At 34.5% G+C, this 16,198-nt stretch overlaps 1 protein-coding gene across 1 annotated transcript in view; it reads left to right on the top strand.

The window, feature by feature from the left end:
* LOC137654341 (uncharacterized) overlaps window positions 1–15,720 on the top strand; it is an 899,747-nt gene extending 884,027 nt beyond the window's left edge. The window contains exons 9-10 of the mRNA XM_068387958.1: window positions 13,724–13,850; window positions 14,116–15,720. Of these exons, the coding sequence (XP_068244059.1) occupies window positions 13,724–13,850; window positions 14,116–14,363 (375 nt within the window). The 3' untranslated portion in view covers window positions 14,364–15,720. The remainder of the gene's footprint in view (window positions 1–13,723; window positions 13,851–14,115) is intronic.
* The last annotated feature ends 478 nt before the right edge of the window (window positions 15,721–16,198 follow it).

The raw sequence follows: 16,198 nt of genomic DNA, 5'->3' as shown, positions 1-16,198 counted from the left end.
AACAATCATCGAATCGTCCTCCTTTAGGTGTTGTAAAACACGTGCAGAAGAATAATATCGTCAGTTATTAGTATAGCAAAAAAGGCCATATCAGTAAGGAATGTTGGTCGAACCAACCGTAAGTAGTCACCCAAGAAGTTAAGGATAATCTAACTCCACAGAACACGAAGACAGAGAATAAAACAAGAAAGGTTGACAAGGGAAATAAACCAGTTAATGTTTACATGGCATATAGGACAACCATAAACAGCGTGGAGGCCTTTAAACTGTACATTTATAAAGGTATAGGCTTATCAGCCACTTTGGATGGGAGTAAGCAGATCCTGGTCAAGATATTGCACAACACGGGATATAATCATAGTGTGGTGAGGTGAGGTTTACAACTGATGATGGAACAGTCTCTCACAGGAGATTCTGTCATTTTGAAGGGAATAGGAGAGGGAAGTTACTCCTATTTGCAATTTGAAACTGTCATACAAGGTGACCAGGGCCCCAGCCACCCATTGATATACTACCGCTAGAAAGATATGGAGTGTTTTGACTGGCCAGATGATACCAAATTGAATCCTTCTCTCTGGTTACAGTTCATTTTCCATTTTTCCTACACATATCCACACTGAATAGTTTGGCTTATTCTTTACATATTCTCCTCTGTCCTCATACACCTGACAACACAGATTACCAATCAATTCTTCTTCACTCAAGGGGTTATTGCAGTAAATGTTCAGTGGCCACTTTCCTCTTGGTAAGGGTAGAAGAGACTCTTTAGATATGGTAAGCAGCTCTTCTAGGAGAAGGACACTCCAAAATCAAACAATTGCTTTCTAGACTTGGGTAGTGCCATAGCCTCTGTGCCATGGTCTTCCACTGTCTTCAGTTAGAGTTCTGTTGCTTGAGGTACACTCGAGCACACTATTTTATCTTATTTCTCTTCCTCTTGTTTTGTTAAAATTTTTATAGTTTATATATGAAATATTTATTTCAATGCTGTTACTCTTCTTAAAATATTCTATTCTCCTCTTTTCCTTTCCCCACTGGGCTACTTTTCCTGTTGGAGCCTCTGGGCTTATAGCATCCTGCTTTTCCAACTCGGGTCGTAGTTTAACTAGTAATTAAAGTAATCATAATAATAATAATGATAATAATAATAATAATAATAATAATAATAAAAGATTGATAGGATTGCAACGAAAGGATGTAACGTTGCCGGAAATATTGTAACGTTTGGTGGATGAAACGGAGGTGTAGCAGTCTCCCACCTGTTATCACTTCAAGGATGGGTTGCTTATGAGGAAGCATAGACCCGCCAATATCCCTGGGAATACAGAATAGGGCATATACTGTCAGATACTGATTCCTGCACCGTTGAGAAGAAGGGTGATCATCGTAGCGCATGAGACGGGACACATGGGAATAAGAAAGATAACGGAGAAGATTATGAGACACTTTTTTTTTCTGGCCTGGCATGAATAAGGAAGCGAGCCAGTTTTGCTCTTCATGTCCCATTTTTCAGATGGCTGGAGAGCCTAGCGAGTACATCAAGAAGGTTTCCTTACACCCAACTGAAGTACGAGGAGAACCCTTCAGCAAAGTAATGATTGACATTGTAGGCCCGTTACCAAGAACAAAGAAAGGCCACGAATATATGTTGACTTTTATGTGTCCAGTGAAAAGATACGCAGAAGCCATACCCGTCAGGAACATCAGTGCCAAAGTAATAGCTGAGAAGTTACTAGAGTTTTTTAGCGGGTTTGGTATTCCGGAAATTGTTCAGAGTGACTGAGGAAAAAATTTAATGTCAAAATAGTTTCAGGACCCGATAAAACTGTTGGATGTGGGACAAAAACTGTCTACTGCCTACCACCCAGAGACCCAAGGTGTATTAGAGAGATATCATCAAACCCTGAAGAGTATGTTAACAAAGTACAGCAACGAAACAGTAAATGAATAGAATATCAGACTACTGTTGATGTTATTTGAGGTACACAATGCTTATTAAGAAACCATGGGATGTAGCCCAGAGGAAATGGAGTTTAGACGAGAAGTAAGAGACCGGATAAAATGTTGGCAGAAAAGTGGAAAGATCGAGAAGAAATGGATGGAGAATATGTCAAGAATTTGAGAAAAAGGATCGGCGAGATAAGAATGTTTGGTATAAAAAGTAAGAACAGTCAGTTTGAGGTAGGACCTCAGTTGTTGGTTCACTTACTGATAAGGAGATTCCATCTCACCAACAATTTCCAAAGACCATTCTGGACTTTGGGGAAGATTAGTGACCTGACCTACGGTATCAAAATACCAGGAAGAAGGAAAAGTCAAAGGAAGGTAATATCAACTTCGAAACCCATACTGCAAGCACCGGATTTCAACTAGAAATTCCTTATCCAAGTGGATGCTTCGGACAATGGGATTGGAGCTGTCCTATTGCGAGAAGGCAAGGAAGGAATTCTTCCCCCATCTGTTTTATGTCGTTGAAGCTGAAGAAGCATCAATGGGCCTACTGGACAGTTGAAAAGGAACTGCTAGCGCTAATCACAGTGATAAGGAAGTTTGAAGTTTATATAAATACTGTAGACCACAGAATGAAGAAATTCCAGTTTACTCAGATCACATTAACTTTTGTTAGTAAAATGAAGAATAATAATCAAAGGTTAACTCGATGGTCGTTATGTTTGCAACCTTATTAACGTAAAGCATATATCCTGTAAGGAGAACATGGTTGCGTTTTATCTATCTCACGCTAAATCTGTGGATTTAGGCTTGCAGTAAATTATGTTTTTGGGGGAGCTATCTTACAAAGCTAGTCTAACATAAAAGTTGATTATTTTATTCACATACTTTATTTGTGTATTTAAGAGATGTATAGACAGCTCGTAAGGTGGGTCCTACTCATGTAGAATTAAGTATATGCATGTAAATTACATAACAATGTTGTCATTAATTTAGTTGTATTTCATCCAGTTCTATATACGTAAATTTATGTCATTTTAAAGAATAAAATTTTCATTCATGTAGTTTTGTTACGCAGTCTTATGTAGTTTTATTAAAAGGTATGCTGTATAACACGCATGCTAGGGATTGCACCATGTTTCCACGTGGTTGCAAGCTGCAGGAAGGTTCTCGACTAGAACTTACTCTGTTTTCTAATATTGTGAGAGGAGGTGGGCAGTGTTAGCTGAGAACATTGCTTCGTCAAGCAACGATAGTACCCTACTTCAAAAACTGCTAAGTTGGCAACCTGAGGTCGTGAGAGCCAGCCCAGACCATGTGCACACACACGAAATGCATTGCTGGAATGAATTTGAAGTTTCTAGAGTAAATTTGGATTATGTATATATGACTTATCCATGCATAGAAACCAAAGATCCAGCCGGACATCCCACAAGATTTGTGCTTCCGCCTGTCCTCTCACCAGCAACTATCTAGCCACGACGTAATTCCTTTCAAATGTGAATAGTTTTTCTCTCAAACGTGAATAGTGATTTCTCTCCAATGTATACAGTGTATAGTGTTGTTCAAACGTTGTTGATATTATTGTATGTTCAAATTAAAAGTGAAGTGTGAATGTAAGTTTATATTGTGACATTTATCAATTGTTTTCTGTGATTGGCCGTGTGTGATTTACTTAAAAGGCGAAGTGTATTTATTTTTCTTAACCGTTCGGTAACCTTGTGTGAGCCCTAGGGACGTAGGAGTAACAGTTACGTATATGTAAGTGTAACCATTGTTTATTTACTATGGTGTTAAAGTGTTAAATTTTTCATTAATTGTCAAAATTAAATATTTTTATGAATTTATTTTTAGTGAAACAAGTGATTGTTAAAAATATTTTCGAAGTATCATTTTCTCTTAGTCTAAGGTTCAGTCCAGATATAATATTTCAAGAGATTTATTTTTGGTGTTAATTTATGAATTGTTATTTTTTTGATAGAATAGGCCTATATCTATTTTTGTAAATTGTGTATTATTCCGATCACCAATACTTATTTCAGTGCTTTGCTCGTATCCCCTGACTAAGAACCGAAGTAAGAGGCTGATTCAAGAATAGGGCCTGTTAAAAGTGAAGTAATCACCCCGTTTGTGTTTAGATTGTAACATAGCGAGACCTTTGGATCTTCAGTGTTCATATATTATCATCTAGGAGTTGGGTATTATTCTCAGGCACGTAGGTTTTCCCTTGTGTATCAGATTATCTTATATAAAGCAGGTGAGTATCAGAGCTTGGGAATTTACATAAGTTGCTAGTTGTAATATAATATATATATATATATATATATATATATATATATATATATATATATATATATATATATATATATATATATATATATATATAGTACATATGTATATATATATACATATGTATATATAAATATATATATATATATATATATATATATACATATACATATATATATATATATATATATATATATATATATATATATATATATATATATATATATATGTATGTATATATACATATACATATGTATATATATATATATATATATATATATATATATATATATATATATATATATGTATATACAGTATATATATATATATATATATATATATATATATATATATATATATATATATATATGTATGTATATATACATATATATATATATATATATATATATATATATATATATATATATATATATATTGTAACTTAGGAGGGATCCAATATAATATAATCTAGCCAGTCATAGGACCCAATACTGTTTGGCGGTAATATTTCAACAGGTAGCTGGTGCCTTGTCCAACCCACTACCTATATCGCTATTATGTTATATTTCATATAATACAGACATACAGTACAGGTTTAGACTGAACCAGTTTTATTTTTCTAATATATTCTATACTTAGAAGGTGAACAAGATCTAGAAAGTGCTAGATAAATGGAGTGGAGGAAATATAGAATTGGAAGTACATAAGTATCTAGGAAGGTGAAGAGTACTCTACATGTAAGATAATGATAATTGTGTAGTTTCTCTATTGCTTTCATTATACTACCTGGTCAGTTTTCTTTCTATGTAAATGAAACAGCTACTGTTGACAATGATTCTAAAGTTAGGGTTGAGCTTGATTCAATAATTAATGAATAATATGGTGAAAATCATTTTTAAGTGCCACCCATTATATAATGAATTAAACAATGTGCCATTATTGAAATGTTCCTCACCAACTAGGATAGTCAGATTAGACTTCTAACCTAGTCAAACCATTAAAGCTTACTAGAGCTCTGTGGAATTAAGCCACTCAAAAAGTTTTTGTGTTATTTCCAGAGAAGGCAAAGAAGAGCATACGATTTACAAAGTCAATCTGAAAAAAAAAGTATAGATAACACCTTAATCATTCCAGTGAAAAGCAATTGTTAAAGAACTAGAAGGCTAATAGGTTGTTAAGAAACTAGAAGCTAAAACCATACGCCTTCCAAGATAAATCAGTTTAAAAGTTAAAAGGCATCTCATGAATGGCAGAGCCAAGGGACAGGGACATTACCCTAGCAAGGAGAAAAATACCCTAGAGACCTACTATATATGCATATGATCAATGCCCAAGCCTTTTCTCCACCTAATCTAGCAACAGGGAGGGCAGGCAATGGTTGCTGATTATTCAGCAGGTAGACTAATAGGCTCCCCCAAAACCTTCATCCTTAGCTCATAAGGACTTGAACCCCAGTCTGGCTATCACCAGACAAAGATGTTACCAACAGAAATTGGAACGCTAACGTGCTGTTGAGAATCTGGAAGGATAACATCTTACATGTTTTCTAGAAAATTGGCTGTTAAGAAACCAGAGGGCTACCAAGCTATTGAGAAACTTGAAAGAAAACACTTTACACCATCCGATGAAAATTGACAGTTGATAAACTGGAAGGCTAACATTTACACTCTCACACTCTCTAGTGAAAACTGGTCATTAAGAAACTAAAATGCTATCTAGCTATTGAGAAACTTGAAGGCTAACACTTACATCTTCCTGTGAAAAACCACCAGTTGAGAAAATGAAGGTCTAACACTTTACACCTTTCTGTAAATAATGGCTCATAAGTAACTGAAAGGCATACTGACTCTTGAGAAACTGGAAGTTTAATACCTTACACTTTCAGATAAAACCAGCTGTTGAGGAACTAGAAGACTAACACCTTATGCCTTTCAGGTTACCAATGACTTTTAGGAAACTGGGAGACTATCTAGCTGTTGAGAAACTGGATGGATAAACACCTTACACCTGATGAAAAGCTACTGTTAGGAAGCAGCTGTTGAGAAATAGAAAGTCTAAAACGTTACAAGTACCAGTGATAATTAGGTGTTTAAAAACAAGAAGTCTAAAATCTCACACCTTCCGATGATAGCCGGCTGTTGGGAAACTGGAAGGGCAAACACTTTACACCACGTGAAAAGCTGATGGTTAGAATCTGGAAAGGCAACCAGCTATTGAGAAATTAAAAGTCTAAAACCTTTCACGTTCTGGTGAGAATTGGATGTTGAGAAACTAGAAGTATAAAATCTTTCACCTTACGATGATAACCATATGCCGCACATGTTTCATACACGTTTGTGCAATGTAACGGTTTTGATTTTATATCTTATCACTCTCTCTTCCAGGCACTATTAATAGACCATTCTTCGTTTTCATGATTGCACAAGCTATTTTATATTTGGGTTTTTGTGACATTCTCGCTCGCAAGGTGCTGTATAGAAATTCAATGATTGTTTAATAAAGTTTAGTTGCATTCATCTCACCTCTCATTTATCACCTAACGGCTCGCTTGCACATTGGTGATCAGTGGAATGTTAGCTACCTCTCCCCTGGCCCCTCACTGCTGTGCTCTACTATTTAAAGATGCCACCTACTAAACATGTCTCATGGGCAAGCGCCACCACGATGAAACTACCGCCCTTTGTCATCGGAAAAGCGTTCGCCTGGTTCCAATGTACTAGAGTCCAGTTTTGCAGGAAGAGAGGGACTTGGTCAAGCACCAAAACATATTATGGTCTCTCAATGATCTCTGAGGACCCTCCCCCTAGAAATCTCAGATTGGCTGTGCAAACAGGGGGACACCCCAATAACATACGGCGCTCTCAAATCATACCTCCTGGAGAAGTACTTGCCATTGCCAGTCGCCCTCATAAGCAGAGTTTTTCAGCTCTCTCAACAACCATTGGGGAACCAAATGGCTTAGCTACCCTTCCGGGAAATGAGCATTATCACTTGCCTGCTACCTGCCACAGATGTCTCTCCTTGTGAAGTGAATCTACTTCCTATACTTTGGGTTGGGCACCTAGCCAAACCTGTATGCGCTATACGATATTTTGTCTATGAGGGACTTGATGAACAAAGTTGACATCCTTTTGGACAACCACTTTACCCCCTTCAAAACCATCAATGGCTCCATACCTGACAAGGTGGATAATTATTCAACATCGACCGAAGCTGACACGAATGTGGTAGGACACTGACACTTAAATTGTGATGCTCTGGAGTGGACACCAAACCGCCCACCACCTATCACTCAATCACGCCCCAACCAACGACCTCTACAGCCACTGAACTGAAGCCCATCGGCCGCAGTTTTGCTACTACCACTCCAGATTCAGGGCTCCTGCGAAGAAATATTCGAATAGTTGTAAGAGGCCAAAAAACGTGTGAGTAGGCCATTGCTTGTGGCGGTGGCCTCCCTTGTCATTAATCTTCTCTTTTTACATGATGCATGGATAGGTATGCAATTTTTGGTAGACATGGGTGCTTGCCATTCTCTTCTGCCAAGGCCACTTGCCAGGACATGACATATTTTGTCTAAATCAGCCGATGTCTGCCTAGTAGCTTGCCTTCAGGTCAGCAATCTCCATCCATGGTTATGAGAGCCTCACATTATTGATTGAAAACGTTAAATATCACTAGAAGTTTCTTGTTGCTGATGTCACATTGCTAATCCTTGGAACTGATTTCCTTGGTTTTTGCAGCTCACCGGTGGCTAGTCAATGCTAAATCTTACTCGTCAACACCTCTCCAACCAGCCCCTTCGGAATTTGCTCTCCAAATCAGCACACCCACAGATACCTACATCCACCTCCTCACATCATACTCGGAAGTTTTCCATCAAAGGTCCATGGTTCCAGCCAAACACGGTATATATCACCATATTAAGACGAATGTGCCCCCAGTATTTGTTCATGGCCTTTCACATCCCTCGCACTGTTCTACTGCACATCTACTACAGACAAAGTTCATTTGGCGTGTCATTACTAAGGTTGTTAAGGATTGGGTCCACGACTGTACTTCATGACAAACCTCAAAAGTACATCAGGACACGGATTCAGGAGTGGGCACCTTACATCAACCTCAGCAGCACTTTACCCACATTCATGTAGGTTCCCTACCAACATCACAAGGACTTTGTTACCTGTTTACCATCATCGACCACTTCACTCGTTGGCCTGGAGCCATTACCAAGGAAACTGCAACGTCTGCCTCTTGCACATCTACCTTACTCCCAGGATGGATAGCGAGATGTGGTATCCCTAGGCATAGTACTTCTGACTTGGGTACCACTTTCACCTCTCAATTGTGGACATCATTATTGAATTTCTTGGGAATCACCCCACATCAGACAACCGCCTACAGCCTTGATACCAATGTAATGGCTGAATGTTTTTATCACACCCCCAAAGTAACTTTGCTGTTCCCTTGTAAGGACTCCCATTGGTTTATCCAGCTTTCTTGGGTCCTCCCGGGACTGTGACCATTCCTAAAGATGGCCTGGATGTCTCGGCAGGTTGAATGGTACATGGGATTCCGTTGGTCATCCCTGCCGAAATTTTTCCGTCTGTAACCTCCTCCAACAATCTCCAACATCTACGTCACATTTTGGTAAAATTTACTCCAAGTCATCAGGCTTGAGGCTTCTATCTAAGCAACACATACTGACAGCTCTGCTTACAGCAACGCACGTTTCCCTGTGCAATGACACTAGCAAGCCATTGCTAACGCCCCCTTACATGAGCCTTTCCTCATGATCTGTCGCACAGGAAGGTTTTCTGCATTATCATTTGCGCCAAAGAAGACTGCATATCTACTGCCAGACGACCCACCTATAGTATGTATCTCTAGAGCAGGTCACCGTATTTCTTATGTATGTAATTTTTACGGGGGGAGCCATGAACCATACGTGTTTCATACACGCTCGTACAGTGTAACGTTTTGATTTTTTTTTATCTTATCATTCGCTCTTCCCTGCACTGTTAATAGATCATCTTGTATTTTCATTCTAGCAAAAGCTTTTTTAAGTTTGAATTTCTGTGAAGTTCTTGCTCACAAGTCTCTGTATAAAGGTTCAATGATTGCTTGATAAAGTTTAGTTGCATTCATCTCACCTTAGTTATCACCTAACGGCTCAATCGCACAAAAGGCTGTTTGGAGACTGGAAGGACAATCAACTTACACTGTGTGAAAAGCTGCTGTTAACAATCTGGAAGGCTAATAAGCTGTTGAGAAACTAAAAGTCTAAAACCTTACATATTCCGGGGATATTAGGCTGTTGATAAACTGGATGGCTAACACATTACTCCTCCCGGTGAAAAAACTTTTTAGAATATCTTCGTATCGGGATTTTAGTGCTTATTATATATATATATATATATATATATATATATATATATATATATATATATATATATATATATATATATTTATATATATATATATATATATATATATATATATATAAATAAATATATATATATATATATATATATATATATATATATATATATATATATATATGTATATGTATATATATATATATATATATATATATATATATACATATACATATATATATATATATATATATATATATATATATATATATATATATATATATATATATATATATATATATATATGTATATATATATATATATGTATATATATATATATATATATATATATATATATATATATATATATATATATGTATATATACATATAAATATATATATATATATATATATATATATATATATATATATATGTATATATATATATATATATATATATATATATATATATATATATATACATATATATATATATATATATATATATATATATATATATTCAACTATCTATCTATATATTTATCTATTTATCTATCTATCTATGTATGTATCTACTTATCTATCTATCTATATATATATATATATATATATATATATATATATATATATATATATATATATATATATATATATATATATATATATATATATAAATATATATATATATATATATATATATATATATATATATATATATATATATATAAACACTCAAAATCAATTTTTGGGTGAGATAGCCATGTCGTCCTGATGGAAGGTTCCTAATAGTAGCCTCCTAAGGGATATATGTACTACAGTGATATTCTCAGAGAATTTACCTTTAGGTCTCCAGAATTCGAACTCCTGGCCCGAATATCCTTAAAATTTCTCTCAAGGATATCGCATAATATCAGGGGACGTATTCTTTACACGCCACATAACAATCTTGACCCCGAATAGCGTTTATGCTTCGAGGGGGAAAGTGGCAAAATTAGAAGGGGAGCCATATCAAGGTTACCCTACTTCCCATACTACTATCGAGTATCAAGACAGCGCCATATCCAGGATGGCGAACATTCCTTGTAGCATTGAGCATTGTGCTACAGATACAGTAGTTTTGGGAGGGATTCTACGAAGATCTTTTCTATAGAAAGGGACGGTAGGTCCATCAGGACGACATGGCTATCTCACCCAAAAATAGATTTTTCGCGTCCGTTTTTTGGCTCAAGCCATGTCGTCCTGATGGAAGTTTACCAGAGCATTACTGTATCTGTGGATTTTCATCAGTGCCTTAACCTTGGGATAATATTTCTATGGTCATCTGAACCAATTGAGACAAATGACGTTAACGTTATCCGTCATTATCACTAATCATAAACATTGTTAGTGCTTCCTGCCCCCTACAGGGAAGAGTTATTCTAGACAGTAGAAAAGGGCCCTCAAGGTTAGCATATATTTTATGAACAAACATAAGTATTCACTGGGTATACAAATGGTCTCACGGTTTGTATATATTGTCGGAACAATATCAGTGTCCATTATATGCATTGTTTGTAAGCATACAATGATATGAAGTTTACTTACATGAGTAAGTCAAAGAATTCTGGCATCTTAAATATGCAATTTGCTGGGCGAATTAGGACGCAATTAAATTCGAATAGACATTTATTTCTAAAAAATTATTAAATGAAATAACAAGTGAAACGAATATAGGATGATAAAGGAATTATACATGCGACGTATACAGAAATTATTGTCCTTTTTTTAAAAAGAGAAGAAATGATGAGTGCCACTCTCAGACTGAAGAAAATTTTTCTAAGAAATTTTTCCTTTATAATTTCTGTAAATGTCGTATCCTATTGACACTGTGTACTACGTACACACGGCACGAGTGTTATCTGTATATTTGCACACCTGAGATTTTGAACAGATTTAGTGTCACTATGGTAACACTCATTTAAAGGGTATCACACTAAAAGTGCTGACACCTTCTCCCTTTAATTGACAGTCCTAATCAATTAACTGTTCATTGCAGAATTAGAAGACAGGTTTTAATACACTACCTGCCGCTACCACATAATGCTTCAGTTCATGGACCTGCTTAGCATAGTGTTTGTAGTACACTCTGGATGATTTCCATCCAGTATATGAGCGAAGACGCTCAAAGTCCATATACTGAAAAAAGTTCAGTGATGAAGCAATTTTCCTCGGATCATGACCTGTGGCTGTACTGTCAGGATCTGCTCTGCGAATAAAGTAGGTGAACTTCGCCCTCATTTGTTTTATGGATAAGTTTGATCCAGAAGTTTCTCCTTTAAAGAGCTGTCCTCCCCTGAAGTCTGAAGTCCTAAGAAGATAGACCTTTAGACACTCTACTGGACATAGAGAGACATCTTCCTTCAGAGGGCAGATTCTCCAGGGACCCCACCTCTTAGTGGGTAGCTTGTTCTTAGCGAGAAAGGTTGGACCAGGAAAGAGATTCAGTTCTCCCGCATCTGTGAACTGAAAGTGGCCCTCATCTCTAGATAGGGTCACTATTTCACTAGCTCTAGCCCCAGAGGCTATAGCGAACAGAAAAAAAAACCTTTTGGGTTAGATCCTTGAGGGAACAATCTTCATTGTTCACAGATGAGCATAATGTAGGACCTTGTCCAAAGACCATTGTAAAGAACCGATACTCAACTTTCCAAAGGCGAAAGAAGCTGGAGATTGCATAATAATCCTTGTAAAACAATAAAAAAAGTTAGATCAACAGGGAACATCACCGTGCGAATTCGCTACAAAATTAGGAATGTCCGCCATCTTGGTCATGGCGCTGTCTTGATACTCAATAGTAGTATGGGAAGTAGGGTAACCTTGATATGGCTCCCCTTCTAACTTTGCCACTTTCCCCCTCGAAGCGTAAACGCTATTCGGGGTCAAGATTGTTATGTGTCGTGTCAAGAATACGTCCCCTGATATTATAGGATATCCTTGAGAGAAATTTTAAGGATATTCGTGGCAGGAGTTAGAATTATGGAGACCTAAAGGTAAATCCTCTGGGAATATCACTGTAGTACATATATCCCTTAGGAAGCTACTATTAGGAACCTTCCATAAGGATGACAGGGCTTGAGCCCAAATATATATATATATATATATATATATATATATATATATATATATATATATATATATATATATATATATATATACTGTATATACATACGTACATACATATATATATATATATATATATATATATATATATATATATATATTTATATATATATATATATATATATATATATATATATATATATATATATATATATATATATATATAATATATATATATATATATATATATATATATATATATACATATATATATATATATATATATATATATATATATATGTGTGTGTGTGTGTGTGTGTATATATATACATATATATTTACACACACACACACACACACACACACATATATATATATATATATATATATATATATATATATATATATATATATATATATATATATATATAAATTATATACAGTACATATGCGTGGGTGTTTGTACGTATAAATATATTTTTATCCAGGTAACTATAGTATGTATCATTGTCTTTTTAACTTAATTTTGTAGTCATGTGTCATTTTGTGTAGACGGCAAATAGTTTTTATAGTATGTTATGGGAATCGTTTTTTAGGAATTTTTGGTCATTCTTCCTATTTAAAAGCAATAGTTAAATCGGGCCGATTACTACCTAATTTACGCATTCATGCGTGTCTGTATTTGAACATTAAGCAACTTTATATTTTCAAAAGATTAATATCGTAAAACCTAGTTAGGGTATACTGAAAAAAAAAAATGTATAAACATATTGCATTATAGCTTTCTTCATGTATTAAATACCTACAATATCATCATCTATTAACTTTTTTTATGAAGAAGGTGTCTACTGTATAATGGAATTTAAAATTTTAGATTAAAATCTACGTTATAAACATCACATTATTGAAACATAAACTAAAACCTTATAAGACATAGATTGGAGTTATATAAGTGTAACTTATTTCGATCATCATCATAAATGACAATATGTTCTCCTTCTTTATAGGCTGGTCTTTGGGGCGATAAAACAATTGTTGACAGCGAAACAAATTCTTATCACTTCTCCCGACCTAATGGTACAAGACTTTCCAGAAGTGCTAAGAAACATGTGCAGTTTCCAGCTGAAACGATAGGTACTGTATATCATATTGTAATGTACTTTATTTTGTAGTTGATATGGGATAAATACCTATTAAGTAACGTTTGGCCAATATTTCTTTGTTAAATCAATCATTCTTCATCTCCGTAGTTTCTATAAGGCAATAAGTTATTTCCCATCTCTATGGCATAGTTCTTTTGATGATGCAAAGTAGAAATAAGATTAAATACATAAGAAAATGTACGGAAATACATTTACAAATTACTGTTCATAACATATACTTTCGTTTTATTTTTCAGAAGAGACTGAGCTTTCAGAAGAAAATTGTGACATTATCGTCTCAAAAGTTGAAGAAAAGGTAAAACATTCTGAACTGAATGTAACTACGTCGCTTATACCCCAAGACCAAAGGGAAAATGGAGCCAATTCTTGTTCAAGCAAAGACCAAGCGAAAAGTTCAGAGGTTTTATGCCTTCCATCATCTCAAGGAAATGATGCGACTCTTCTCATTAAAGCAAACGCATCAGGTCAGGTGACCAGGTATTGATGGGATAAGAACCTAAGACGGAAAAAAAAAAATTATCCATGCCTGCCTTAATACCCCAAAATTAGTTTCTAGTCAGGTAAAAAGTAGTTTTTCTCATATATAAAGACTCATTTTAATAAAGGGAACTTATGGAATACGGTACTGGTCATGTTCACAGAAGTCTTTTATTCAATGAATGTTATTGAAGAATATGCGATTCCACGTTTCGTGGTCGCTAAGACCAAAGTCTAGAAAAAGTTCTTTTCGAACTTTGAATAATTTGACGTATTTATCATTTAAATTCATAATAGTTTGATTGCGTACGTGCACATACGCACTGTGTATGCGTACTTACTGTAATGCACGTGGGAAGTACTGTTTGAGTTGGCAGGATGGCGTAAAGTTTTGAATGTATATTACCCAGTTTTATTATGTAAACTTTACTCTGATTGAATGTAGAAAACTATACTTTCTATGAAATAAAGGCGACTAAGAATATGACAAATAACAAGTCACAACTCTCTTCAACAACACTACCAAAGACAAAGACTGAAAAAATCGGCAATCGGGCTGTGTTATGCTGTACTGTATACTTCAGGTTGTTATTGAAACGTGCGTTTAAATTCATGTCTCGTAGAGGTAACTATCATTGCAAAATGAAATAACTGAGAGAAATCTATAGTATATTACGAAACATTACTACTGGCTTTAACATTTCCTGTGTCATAATGAACTTCGAAATTCGTTTAGTGTACAAATAGAGTACTTGTGCTTTTGAATGGAAGGAAGGCAGACTGAAGATATCATTTTACAAAAAAAGAACAATCATATGTGATCTTTTCATCAGCTCTGGAATCTATAACTAAAGTCGCTATAGCAGCGTTTCTTTACTTCACCTCTGTTTGTGTGTATAAATAAGTAAGGTAATGCAACATAGCGTCCTAAATGGTATATTCTATTTCTAATGATGACTTTGAAAAAATATTGTAAATGATATTTAATGAAATCCTTTTACCCTTGGTTTATCCTTCAACACATTCCATATTCTTTTGATTAATGTCATGTGTGTACCTTTCAAAAAAAAAAGAAAGAAAGAAAAAAAAAACTTCTTAATGCGCCTAACCTTTAATGTATTAGTGAAGAAACATATACTAATTATTTACAAATTTTCCAAAATGGGAAAGTATTTTCATAAAATTTCCCCATACGAAATTTCCTCGGTCATATTTAGTAGATAGGAAGGATTTACTTTGTCCTTAATGAGAAAAGATAAGATGCTACTTTTTAGTTTATAGGTAATTTGTAAAGAATTTCGAAATGATAACTAATGTTTGTCACCTTATAAAAAGTCTTTATAAGGCTTTTAAATGCCTATGTGATCTGAGAGCTATATTAGTTATCCATATTTATCCACAAACTTTCAAATAAATTGATATACAATCACTAGCTTTTTCTTTTAATGCACCAAAAAATTAGCACCCAACATACAAATGCCGTATTCCATCAATTTATGTTTATATATATGTATTTGTATATATATATATATATATATATATATATATATATATATATATATATATATATATATATATATATATATATATATATATATATATATATATATATATATATACATATATATATATATATATATATATATATATATATATATATATATATATATATATATATATATATATGTGAGTGTGTGTGTGTGTGTGTAGATTACTTTTATAATAAAATAGATTCTTAATAAAAGTCTCTTCTCTGAGAATGACATCAAATTGGATGTCTGTCTGACATCTGCTTAGAATTATACATCAAAGATGAACAAGGAGTAGAGAAACAATTAGAAT

Source organism: Palaemon carinicauda, chromosome 15 (genome assembly GCF_036898095.1).
Source record: "Palaemon carinicauda isolate YSFRI2023 chromosome 15, ASM3689809v2, whole genome shotgun sequence".
NCBI lineage: Eukaryota > Metazoa > Arthropoda > Malacostraca > Decapoda > Palaemonidae > Palaemon > Palaemon carinicauda.
This window is presented reverse-complemented; position numbering and strand designations above follow the sequence as displayed.